The sequence below is a fragment of the Dioscorea cayenensis genome, chromosome 19 (assembly GCF_009730915.1).
Source record: "Dioscorea cayenensis subsp. rotundata cultivar TDr96_F1 chromosome 19, TDr96_F1_v2_PseudoChromosome.rev07_lg8_w22 25.fasta, whole genome shotgun sequence".
NCBI lineage: Eukaryota > Viridiplantae > Streptophyta > Magnoliopsida > Dioscoreales > Dioscoreaceae > Dioscorea > Dioscorea cayenensis.
This window is the reverse complement of record NC_052489.1, coordinates 28,442,721-28,453,885: the sequence shown is the minus strand read 5'-3', so window position 1 is coordinate 28,453,885 and position 11,165 is coordinate 28,442,721. Positions and strand designations below refer to the sequence as shown.

Here is an 11,165-nt window from a genome sequence, read left to right as displayed (position 1 = left end):
ATATCATATGTTTTATATTATAATTAAGTCAATCTATAGTACTTCTTGCTTTATTAATTACTAGTACAGTATATCTTTCACTCTTTGGACCCACACCGGACATAATATCTAAATGTTGGAAGGCAGATCAACTCATTGATCCCATTAGAGATAAAATAAAAATACCAATGTGTATATGTATTTCTTTTTTCTTTTTTTTTTGACAAAGATGTATATGTATTTCCACACATTACCTGTCTCTCTTTTTCTTTATATAATGAAATGATAATTTTACTCCCCCACCTCAGTGTCCATTTCTAAAAGCTTTTATATCTCAAATTATATATCCACATATTTAATTTTATAATCAAATTTTAAATTTGATTTTATCAATCTATTTAAATACATTGTTCTCCATCAATATCATCTTAAATACACAACCTTAATTTATGATAAAAAAAATAGACAAAATAAGAAAAATAATCTAAATATTCAAAATAATTTTAATTATAATTGCTTGTCTTCCTTTCCACAAAAAAGTTAAAGCTTATAATGGACATTTATAATGAGATTGGGGGTATTTATAAAAAAAAAAAAAAAAAAAAAAAAATCAACAACAACAATAACCATAAAATTTCAAGGTAGAAATTATCCCATTTCAAATAATAATTAAACAAAAAAAATAGATCACAAGTTCGAACCTCAGACAGACCATGTTAAATTTCATGGCAACAGTGATGCCCGGTTTGCCTTCAACTAAATGAAAGCTACGATACTTTTTATGGCAAATAAATACACTAACATTTGAGCAATTCCACAACTAAACAAGTAATTATTTCTAAAGGATATATATGGATGTACTTCCTCCAATCTTGATTCATGGCCATGCTTGCCTTTTCTCTTCAATTCCTGTTGAATTATGGTAGGCTTCATATAAAATCAAGTAAACTCATTAATATATAGATAACTAATTCGTAATTTCATACCCATAGAAAGAAAAGGAGCTATCAATGATCAAAATTAAAAGATATTAATTACCCGAGCCTAAGTAATGTATCAGAAGTGTCAATTGATTCAGAGGAATATTGGCCATCTTCATGGAGACCACTCACTGAGGCATGATCAATCATGCACAACCCCATCTGCTTAATTAATAATTCAAACTCCATGTTACAAAAGATTTTTTTTTTTAAAGAAATTAAAAAACACGTAAAAATAATAAATAATAAATGAAAAAACCTTTTCTCTCAGCCTCTTATTGTCCTCCAGGAGTTGCATTTCCTTCAATTTATGTCTCAAACAATTAATGCACAAACTCTTTTTAAGTAAAACAAAAGAGAAAAAGAAATATATACAAATGAGAACATTAAAAGGAACTCATATATATTTGTTACCTTTTGTTGAAGACTGCTTAACTGTTTCATTATTTGTAGACCCTGAAAACAGTTTGAATAACAATTTGATTAATGTTGAATAATAAAATGACCAAGAACTTTTTTTTTTTTGGATAAAAAAATGACCAAGAACTTGGATAATGATATATATATATATATATACCTTTCTTTCCATTACGCGAGTCAATCCAATATCAATTGTTCTTTCAAGATGCATTAGCTCCTCTAAAGTTAATTCCTGCAGGTTTTCTCCTCTCATTTGTCTGCAAAGGCTCAAAACATTAGTCCCTAGCCTGTGCTTAATTATATAATTAAACCGGAAACAATACATGGAAGACTTAACCTTAATTGACGGTTTTTATCAGCATATTCTTTCTTCAAACCTGCCTGGGCACTGTTATCTGTCTAGATAAATAAAATGAAATGCGGTAAAATTTAACTCATTGCAGCCAGAAATGCAAGAGCCATTTTCTCATTATATCGTTGTCTTATTTATTTATTTATTTATTTAACAAATACGGCTAGTGCTGTCCGGGCATGCACATGTGCTAGAAATTGATGATCCAATTTGTACGCCCCTCACGGCTCCACTTGACAAAAACGTGGTGCTAGTTACTAGCCCACACCCACAACTAAAAAAACATGTTGCCATCACTACATTCACTGGACTTGAAATTGAAAACTATTTGAGTGTCTCATATTAACTTCTTTTTACGAGTGAGACCAATACCACTCGGTATGAACCTTTTGACATATTATTGCCTTTGTTGTTGTCACTTGCATATGGTAATTGTTAGAGTTAGGCTCTATGATTGACTTCATTTGACATGTGTCAAAGGTGACATGGCAATGATGACGTTGTCGCATAGCTTTAATGACATAGCAAGTTGACTTGACAAAGGATGATAATGTGGCTTGAAGACTAGAAGACCATGGTTGGAGCTATATTTTGGAGGACTTTTCAAGAAACTATGTAGAGCTATCTTTGATAAGAGCTTATATATGGAGGACACAACTATCTTTGGAAAAGAGATTTATCCCGAAAACATAGGATATCTATGGTCACAACTAATTGAGGAGACCAAGCTATTCAGGGACAAATATATTTGAAGGCACAAATATATTTGGAGATAATTAGAAGTCCAAGCTTGGATGAATGAAGATTATGCTTGGAAGATATTGAAAAATTAAATTTGAATAAAAGGGGATCAAGTTTAGTAAGAAGAATATTGAAGACCAAACTTGGATGAATAAAGATTAAGTTTAAAGATTGTGAAGACTAAACTTGAATGAATGGAAATCAAGTTTGAAAAGAAGATTTTGAAGATCTTTAAAAACCATCTTTAGCGAGATGGAGATGCTACTTTGGTGGTACAACCCTCGGGAGAGGGACCTGCTGATATGATGTGAGGAGGCAAGCTAATTGCTGGCAGGAAGACCTTGGGAGGAGTTCACTGCATCGACTTTGTAATACCCTGAACCTTTGGATAATTACTGGAAAAATATATTTAGGGTATTACTACAGTTGCAGTAAGATTTTTCTACAGAGTAATCTTGTTGAGAAACCCCAAGTGGAAAGAATAAGGACCTAAGTGTAAAACTTTTTAAAAGATTTTGGGTTAAAGAATAAATGAAAAGGGTGGACATGAAATGTTTATGGAAACCGAGGACTGAAAAAGTAAGATGGAAGGGATCTTTTAAAAATGTTGTGTTATAACCCTGGGGACCGTTAGGGTAATTTGAAAGGACCTTTTTGAGAATAGTATTTCATAATTCAAGGACCATTTTGGGAGTTTTTCGAGAGGCTGTTTTGTAAGAAATTATGCTTTTCGAGGGGACTAAAAGTGAATTTCGGCTGAAGAGTTAATTGAGAAAAAAATCTAGGGCTTGTGTTGTTCATCTTCTTCTCCACCATTTTCTACAGATGAACTCGAGAGTTATGAAGAAATGAGGAGAAAAATGGGAGATTTGAGGGTGGGGGATGGGAGATCGCGGAGGGAGCTCACTGGGAGTGATGGTTTTAGTTGAGTAAGAGCTTTTCTTGGTGTATTTTTGATGAATGAGTGTATGTATGCATGTATATATGTATATATTGGTTATTTGATGTAAGAAAATGATAGATTTGAGTAGAAATAATCGTGCTTTGTTGTTGATGGATGATGAATGCTTGAAGTTATTTTGGAAAAATCTTGTATTTGAGTTGAAATTGCTTGAAAATGGAGGATGAGATTTTTCGGTTTTCGTAGCAGACATCTGTAGCACCGAGATTAGGGTTTGGTTTAGTTAATTAAGTTTGATTATTACGATGATTAAGGTGTTAATGATGATGGTTGGATTGGAATTGGTTGGGTTTAGCCAAGTTGATTTGGTTGAGTTGAGCTTGATCAAATCAAGTTGAAATGGAGTTAGGGTTTTGGTTCGAGTTGATTTTAGGTTAAGGGTTTTTGGACTGAACCAAGTTGGTTCAATGGATTTTGAATAAGAATTGAATTGGTTCAAGTCTGGTTCGAGTGAAATTGAGTTTGGTTCAGTGCAATTAAGCTTGGTTCGAGGGGGAATTAAGATTGGTTCGGATTGGTTTAGACGTGTTTAGTCTAAAGCCGAGTTGGTTTAAATACAAGCCCGAAAGCCAATTGGACTATGCGAGGTCGGGTTTTTAACCGATTGGGTGAGTGGGCCCAATAGAGAGTTGATTATTATTTTTGTATTTTCTTTTGAGTTTAAATATGTTATTTATTTTTATTATATTATTCTATTAGGTGTTGTTCAGTCTTGGGAGGGAGTTCCGGTTTAGCGAGGAACCCAGAACACCGAGTGAGTTGAGTAGTGGCTATTATTTTTAAATAAATAAATTATTATTATTATTTTGAAATAATTGTTTTAATGGCTAGTATTTTTGAAATAAATGTTTAAGTATTTCATTTTATCATGTTTGATTCCATATATAGTTGAAATATCACGTATATTTGTTTTGCCATTGATGTTCAGTGATAACCGTATTGATACATTCGTTTTGTATAATTATACGTGATTTGTGAATAGTAAAAAAATACATGTATATGTGATTTAATTATTCAATTCTTGTATTTATTTTTGATGGGTATATATGCTTTGATTTGGAGTGATTTACGAAACCATGTGAGCATATTAAAGATGTTTTACTCGGCGATTGTTAGTAGAATTGGTTTTCATTCACGGTATAGGAATGGTATCGTGGATCCGGGCTTTCTGGCATTATGCGTTGTTATACTTTTTGGCGTTGGCTTTGTGGAAAATAATGGTTATTTCCGTGATGTGAATACTTGTCCCGGAAAAGGATCACGTGTTATGATTTATACTGGGATGGTATTATTGCTTTGATTTACTTGATGGCTTTTTATGGTGACGGGCTAGGGCCCGACTCTCTGCAGAGTGGGTCCCCACGGGCCGACCTTTAGAGGTGGCGTGGTGGACTCAGGTGTTGATTACTACGAGGGCCGGGTTCAGGGGTGGGAGTGCAGAGCCCTCGGTGGATATTCATCGGGTGGCCGGGGTCGACCCGAGTGAGCCGATGGGTCAACGTTAAGGGACATGAGTTCCTTGACGGCTCTGAACCTAGCCCAGCGCCATGCGAAGGTTTAGAGAGTTTTCTAGACCATGTTATCTTTGGGTGAGTGTTGGGTATTGCTTTATTTTTGAATTTGAGATTTATGTTATATTTTTGAATTGTGATGAGACCCGGGACTCTCACAAAATTTGTGTTTTCTGAGAAAAATCAAATTGATGTTGATTTATGTTGAATTTATGTTTCAAGAGTTCTTTAAAAGATTGTATTTTTGCTAGAATTCTGGTATTTTGGAAAAGTTGGAAAAATTATTTGAGAAGTTGGTATTTATATACTTTATATATACTGTATTTAAATATTTGAAATTATTAAAGCCACTACCGACCAACTGAATGTCTGTCAGATTTGCGGGAGCGGGACCCTAGATTGCTCGATCGACTATAGAGCTAGTCGAGGTTGAGTCCGGAGCTGCAGTGGGTCCCCTTTCTTTATTTCTTGTCGTTGGTGTTGTGATCTCGTAGCGGTTGTACCCATAATTTGAGTTATTGTATTCATAATATTTATGTATTTGAACACTAGTAGTTGGTGTAAAAGTTTGTAAAATGTGATTTGTAAAGTCCGATTTTGTTTAAAAGCGAGGTGTCGACTTCCGAGTTAAAAGGGAATTTTAACTGATGGGTGCCACATTTACCTCGGTAGAAGGGGTGGGTGTGACATCTTTTGGTATCAGAGCTGTAGGTTGAGATATCCCGGTTTGGTAGAGATCACGGGTTGTGATCTGAGCTTAAGTTTAGAAGTCATGTCTAGACTTGGAGAGTTAGTAGTGATTAGACATAAAGTTAAGGGCCCAATAGAAGTATTTAGAGTCTCCAATCGGGTTAAAACCTAAGTTGCATATTGGGATTGAGGACTGATAGTTGATTTTGACATTTGAGACAAAGAGCTGAGTAGTGTACTGTGATCTGGATCATGGGTTGAGATATTTGACGGAATTGTTTTTATCCAAAATGAGTTGACTTGAAGATGCCAAAGAAGTGTGTTTGGCATGTTGTTTGTTGACTGATACATAGTGATTTGCAGTGTGATTATTTACTATTAAGCATATTTGTAGCAAGAGAAAGCAGATCTTGGAACCCGATAGAATGAAATTGAGTGATATCGAGTTGATGTATGCTAAGAAATTTCGAGGACGAAATTTTCTTAAGGGGGAAGGATTGTAATACCCTGAACCTTTGGATAATTACTGGAAAAATATATTTAGGGTATTACTACGATTTCAGATGAAGATTTTTCTACAGAGTAATCTTGTTGAGAAACCCCAGTGGAAAGAATAAGGACCTAAGTGTAAAAACTTTTTAAAAAGATTTTGGGTTAAAGAATAAATGAAAAGGGATGGACATGAAATGTTTATGGAAACCGAGGACTGAAAAAGTAAGATGGAAGGGATCTTTTTAAAAAATGTTGTGTTATAACCTGGGGACCGTTGGGTAATTTGAAAGGACCTTTTGAGAATAGTATTTCATAATTCAAGGACCATTTGGGAGTTTTTTTCGAGACTGCTTTTGTAAGAAATTATGTTTTCGAGGGGACTAAAAGTGAATTTCGGCTGAAAGAGTTAATTGAGAGAAAAAAATCTAGGGCTTTGTGTTGTTCATCTTCTTCTCCACCATTTCTGCTACTGATAACTCGAGAGTTATGAAGAAATGAGGAGAAAAATGGGAGATTTGAGGTGGGGGATGGGAGATCGCCGGAGGGAGCTCGCCGGAGGGATGGTTTTAGTTGGTAAGAGCTTTTCTTGGTGTATTTTTGATGAATGAGTGTATGTATGCATGTATATATGTATATATTGGTTATTTGATGAAGAAAATGATAGATTTGAGTAGAAATAATCATGGTTTGTTGTTGATGGATGATGAATGCTTGAAGTTATTTGGAAAAATCTTGTATTTGAGTTGAAATTGCTTGAAATGGAGGATGAGATTTTCGGTTTTACTGTAGCAAATACTGTAGCACCGAGATTAGGGTTTGGTTTAGTTAATTAAGTTGATTATTACGATGATTAAGGTGTTAATGATGATGGTTGGATTGGAATTGGTTGGGTTTAGCCAAGTTGATTTGGTTGAGTTGGGCTTGATCAAATCAAGTTGAAATGGGTTGGGTTTGGTTCAGTTGATTTTAGGTTAAGGGTTTTGGACTGAACCAAGTTGGTTCAATGGATTTTGAATAAGAATTGAATTGGTTCAAGCTGGTTCGAGTGAAATTGAGTTTGGTTCAGTGCAATTAAAGCTTGGTTCGGGGGAATTAAGATTGGTTCAGATTGGTTTTAGCTGTGTTTTAGTCTAAAAGCGAGTTGGTTTAAATACAACTGAAAAGCCAATTGGACTATGCGAGGTCGGGGTTTTTAACGCAGATTGGAGTGAGTGGGCCCTAATAGAGAGTTGATTATTATTTTTTTGTATTTTTCTTTTTGAGTTTAAATATGTTATTTATTTTTATTATATTATTCTATTAGGTGTTGTTCAGGTCTTGGGAGGGAGTTCAGGGTTTAGCAGGAACCCAAGAACACAGGAGTGAGTTAGTAGTGGCTATTATTTTTAAATAAATAAATTATTATTATTATTTTGAAATAATTGTTTAATGAGCTAGTATTTTTGGAAATAAATGTTTAAGTATTTCATTTTTATCATGTTTGATTCCATATATAGTTGAAATATACGTATATTTGTTTGCCATTGATGTTCATGATAACCGTATTGATACATTCGTTTTGTATAATTATACGTGATTTGTGAATAGTAAAAAAATACATGTATATGTGATTTAATTATTCAATTCTTGTATTTATTTTTGATGGGTATATATGCTTTGATTTGGAGTGATTTGCGAAACCATGTGAGCATATTAAAAGATGTTTTTATCGGCATTGTTAGTAGAATTGGTTTTCATTCTGGTATAGGAATGGTATCGATGGATCCGGGCTTTCTTTCGGCATTATGCGTTGTTATACTTTTTAGCATTGGCTTTGTGGAAAAATAATGGTTATTTCCAGTGATGTGAATACTTGTCACGGAAAAGGATCACGTGTTATGATTTATACTGAGATGGTATTATTCTGTATGTTACTTGATGGCTTTTTATGGTGACGGGCTAAGGCCCGACCTCTGCGATGAGTGGGTCCCCACGGGCCGACCTTTAGAGGTGGCGTGGTGGACTCAGGTGTTGATTACTACGAGGGGCGGTTCGGTGGGAGTCGCAGAGCCACGCTGGATATTCATCGAGTGGCAGGGGAGTCGCGGCCGGTGAACCCGATGGGTCGACGTTAAGGACATGAGTTCCTCGACGGCTCTGAACTCTAGCAGCGCCACGGCGAAGGTTTAGAGAGTTTTCTGAGACCATGTTATCTTTGGGTGAGTGTTGGGTATTGCTTTATTTTGAATTTGAGATTTATGTTATATTTTTGAATTGTGATGAGACCAGACTCTCACAAAATTTGTGTTTTCTGAGAAAAATCAAATTGATGTTGATTTATGTTGAATTTATGTTTCAAGAGTTCTTTAAAGATTGTATTTTTGCTAGAATTACGGTATTTTTGGAAAAGTTGGAAAAAAATTATTTGAGAAGTTGGTATTTATATACTTTATATATCTGTATTTAAATATTTGAAATTATTAAGCCACTACCGACCAACTCGAATGTCTCATGTAGTGCGAGGAGCGGGGACCCTAGATTGCTCGATCGACTATAGAGCTAGTCGAGTTGAGTCCAGGGACTGCGATGGGTCCCCCTTTCTTTATTTCTTGTCATTGGTGTTGTGATCTCGTAGCGGTTGTACCCTGCAAATTTGAGTTATGTATTCATAATATTTATGTATTTGAACCCGTAGTTGGTGTAAAAGTCGTAAAAATGTGATTTGTAAGTGCGATTTTGTTTAAAGCGAGTGTCGACTTCGGTTAAAAAGGGAATTTTTAGCGATGGGTGCCACATTTACCTCGGTAGAAGGGGTGGGTGTGACAGACTTGGACTGCCACAACTAGGAGGGTTAGAGGCGTTGTATGGTCGCGTTGCAACAAAAAGCTAGAACTCGATTAGGATTAGCAAGTGGGCCATGTTGCACGCTCGGTTACAACATGAGTTACAACGTCTAATTTTTGAAAGATGTCTAAATTAGAAACCGTGGGGATTCTAAAAGAGAGAGGTGTTATATTTAGGGACGTTGAAAGCGCCTATATAGGAGACTACATGTTTTTAAGATTTAAGATGTACTACCAGAGAAAGACCCTTGGGTAAGGGGTGAGTGAGAGTGGGCATCGACCAATCTAGAGAGGGTTCATGTATTCATTGTGAGAGTGAAAATGAGTGTTGTATTCTTTTTCTTTACCTTTTTCTAGTGAATTGTTATCTACGGCCTTGGTCACCTGGGATGTAAACAAGTTGTGCCAAATTAAGGAATCAATTCATATATCTCCTTTCTCTTACTTGCATGTTTGATTTTACATTGAGTGTGTGTGCTTATATTATATGAGAGATTGAGCGAAAATCACCATACTAGTATCCCTCCATAACTAGCAGTAATGTATATATATATATATATTGTGCAAGAAGAGATCTTTCTTAAGATTCCAGACTTTCTCGTTTTTAATGATTTTATTTTTTTTATTATTATTTCATCATATTCTTTTATTTTTATGGACTCTGTAGGCAAATGCATCATCAATAAATTCATGCAAGAATATATTCATGTATAATATACATATGAATGAAAATGGTAAATACTGTCAAAAAATAAATAAGTATTGATATGCATTAGTTACGCTAGCTTATAGACCTTATAAAGATAAATCCCTTCTACCATATAACTCTAGAAGAGAGAGATACAACACCTACTATAGAAAACCCACCCATACCCATTTTTAACATCGTGCTATTCAAATAAGTCTGATGGGTCCATTGGGAGGCGTTTTATCTCTCTTTCAGAGTTGCATGGCAGAAAAAATTTATTAGCTCGGTTTAGTTTTTAAAGTCCTCTGAGCGTACACATGGCAAGACTTTCATCGATCAGCCCATGTAATGCTTGACTGGGTAAATTCTTAGGTGATCAATAAACTATTGAAATTAGTGCACTACTGAAACTATGCATCCCTTGACAACCCTTTAATGGCGTGGCGCTTTACATCTTTGTCTAAAAAAAACTGACTAAGCTAGCTTCATGGAGGATTCTATGAAGTGTGTAAGAAGGTTGTCCACATAGTGCAAATTAAAAAAAAATAAAAATAAAAATAAAAAAGGGGGTTAGCTAGGCTGATCAAGTGAAACAACTCAAACATTAATGATCACTATATGTCTATATTACAAGAATTAAAATATATATATATATATATATATATAGAAAGCCCTACAAGTGAATTATAAGGCCCAAATTAATGAGCATTTATATAAATCAAATTAAGCTTATGAGCATATATATATATATATATATATGAATAAGGTGATGGTAGATTTGACTTACAAGCAAGTCAAGAGTTTGTTGGTCTGGCTTCGAGCCGCATCGAATTGCGTACTGTGCTTATCAATGATCTCACACATGCTTTATTGATACATGAATTAAAAAAAAAAAGCAAAGTTAAACATATTAAATATATAATACTTCCTAACAATTATGTTACAATCAATAAGACTGTTACATGAAAAAATTTTGCTATGAGTTTAAGAAGTTTAAGAACAGGCCAATACAAGGAAACATATGGATATATATATATACATATGGCATAAAATTATACAAGTACAAGAGATCTCTTGTTGTGGCAGATATAAGTGGTGAAAACCTAACTTGATGACTTCAATTTTTTCAACAAAGAGATGTGCATACATATATATATATATACACATATATATACATACACAAACAAAGTTTTAAGTAGTGATAAGAATAAATGAGAAAATTAACAAATGTACAGAATTAAGAATTAAGCAAATGACAAAATCATGTCTACACTTTAAAATTTGATTTTTTGGCACACATATCTCTGTAGCCCACATAAAATATTAAGATATATTATTACATATTATATGATAAAAAAACACATGCATATGTATCCCTACAAGTTTCTAATACTCATTAAATTATTATTATATATATATATCCCTAAAAGTTTTAAATTAATTTTATTTATTACATTTAAATAAAAACTAACATTGTTATTTAAAAAAATAACATAGTCAGTGATAATTTAGTAATTCAAATATTTTAT

At 34.0% G+C, this 11,165-nt stretch overlaps 1 protein-coding gene across 1 annotated transcript; it reads right to left on the bottom strand.

The window, feature by feature from the left end:
* Positions 1 to 613: 613 nt before the first annotated feature.
* On the bottom strand, positions 614 to 10,448 carry LOC120250123 (MADS-box protein SVP-like). The gene is made up of 7 exons (XM_039258904.1): positions 10,424 to 10,448; positions 1,717 to 1,778; positions 1,537 to 1,636; positions 1,374 to 1,415; positions 1,219 to 1,260; positions 1,018 to 1,121; positions 614 to 906 (listed from the first exon to the last, which is right to left on the bottom strand). Exons 3-7 carry the CDS (start codon positions 1,630 to 1,632, stop codon positions 897 to 899), a joined length of 294 nt encoding a protein of 97 aa, XP_039114838.1. The 5' UTR covers positions 1,633 to 1,636; positions 1,717 to 1,778; positions 10,424 to 10,448; the 3' UTR covers positions 614 to 896.
* Between the last annotated feature and the right edge of the window lie 717 nt (positions 10,449 to 11,165).

What these genes read in the sequence shown, in the direction of transcription:
- LOC120250123 (XM_039258904.1), bottom strand. Translation starts at nt 1,632, where the DNA reads ATGAGAGGAGAAAACCTGCAGGAATTAACTTTAGAGGAGCTAATGCAT. An exon ending in CTCGCGTAATGGAAAGAAAG is followed by an intron (nt 1,416 to 1,536) that starts GTATATATATAT and finishes AACTGTTTTCAG; the next exon opens with GGTCTACAAATAATGAAACA. An exon ending in ATAAGAGGCTGAGAGAAAAG is followed by an intron (nt 1,122 to 1,218) that starts GTTTTTTCATTT and finishes TTAATTAAGCAG; the next exon opens with ATGGGGTTGTGCATGATTGA.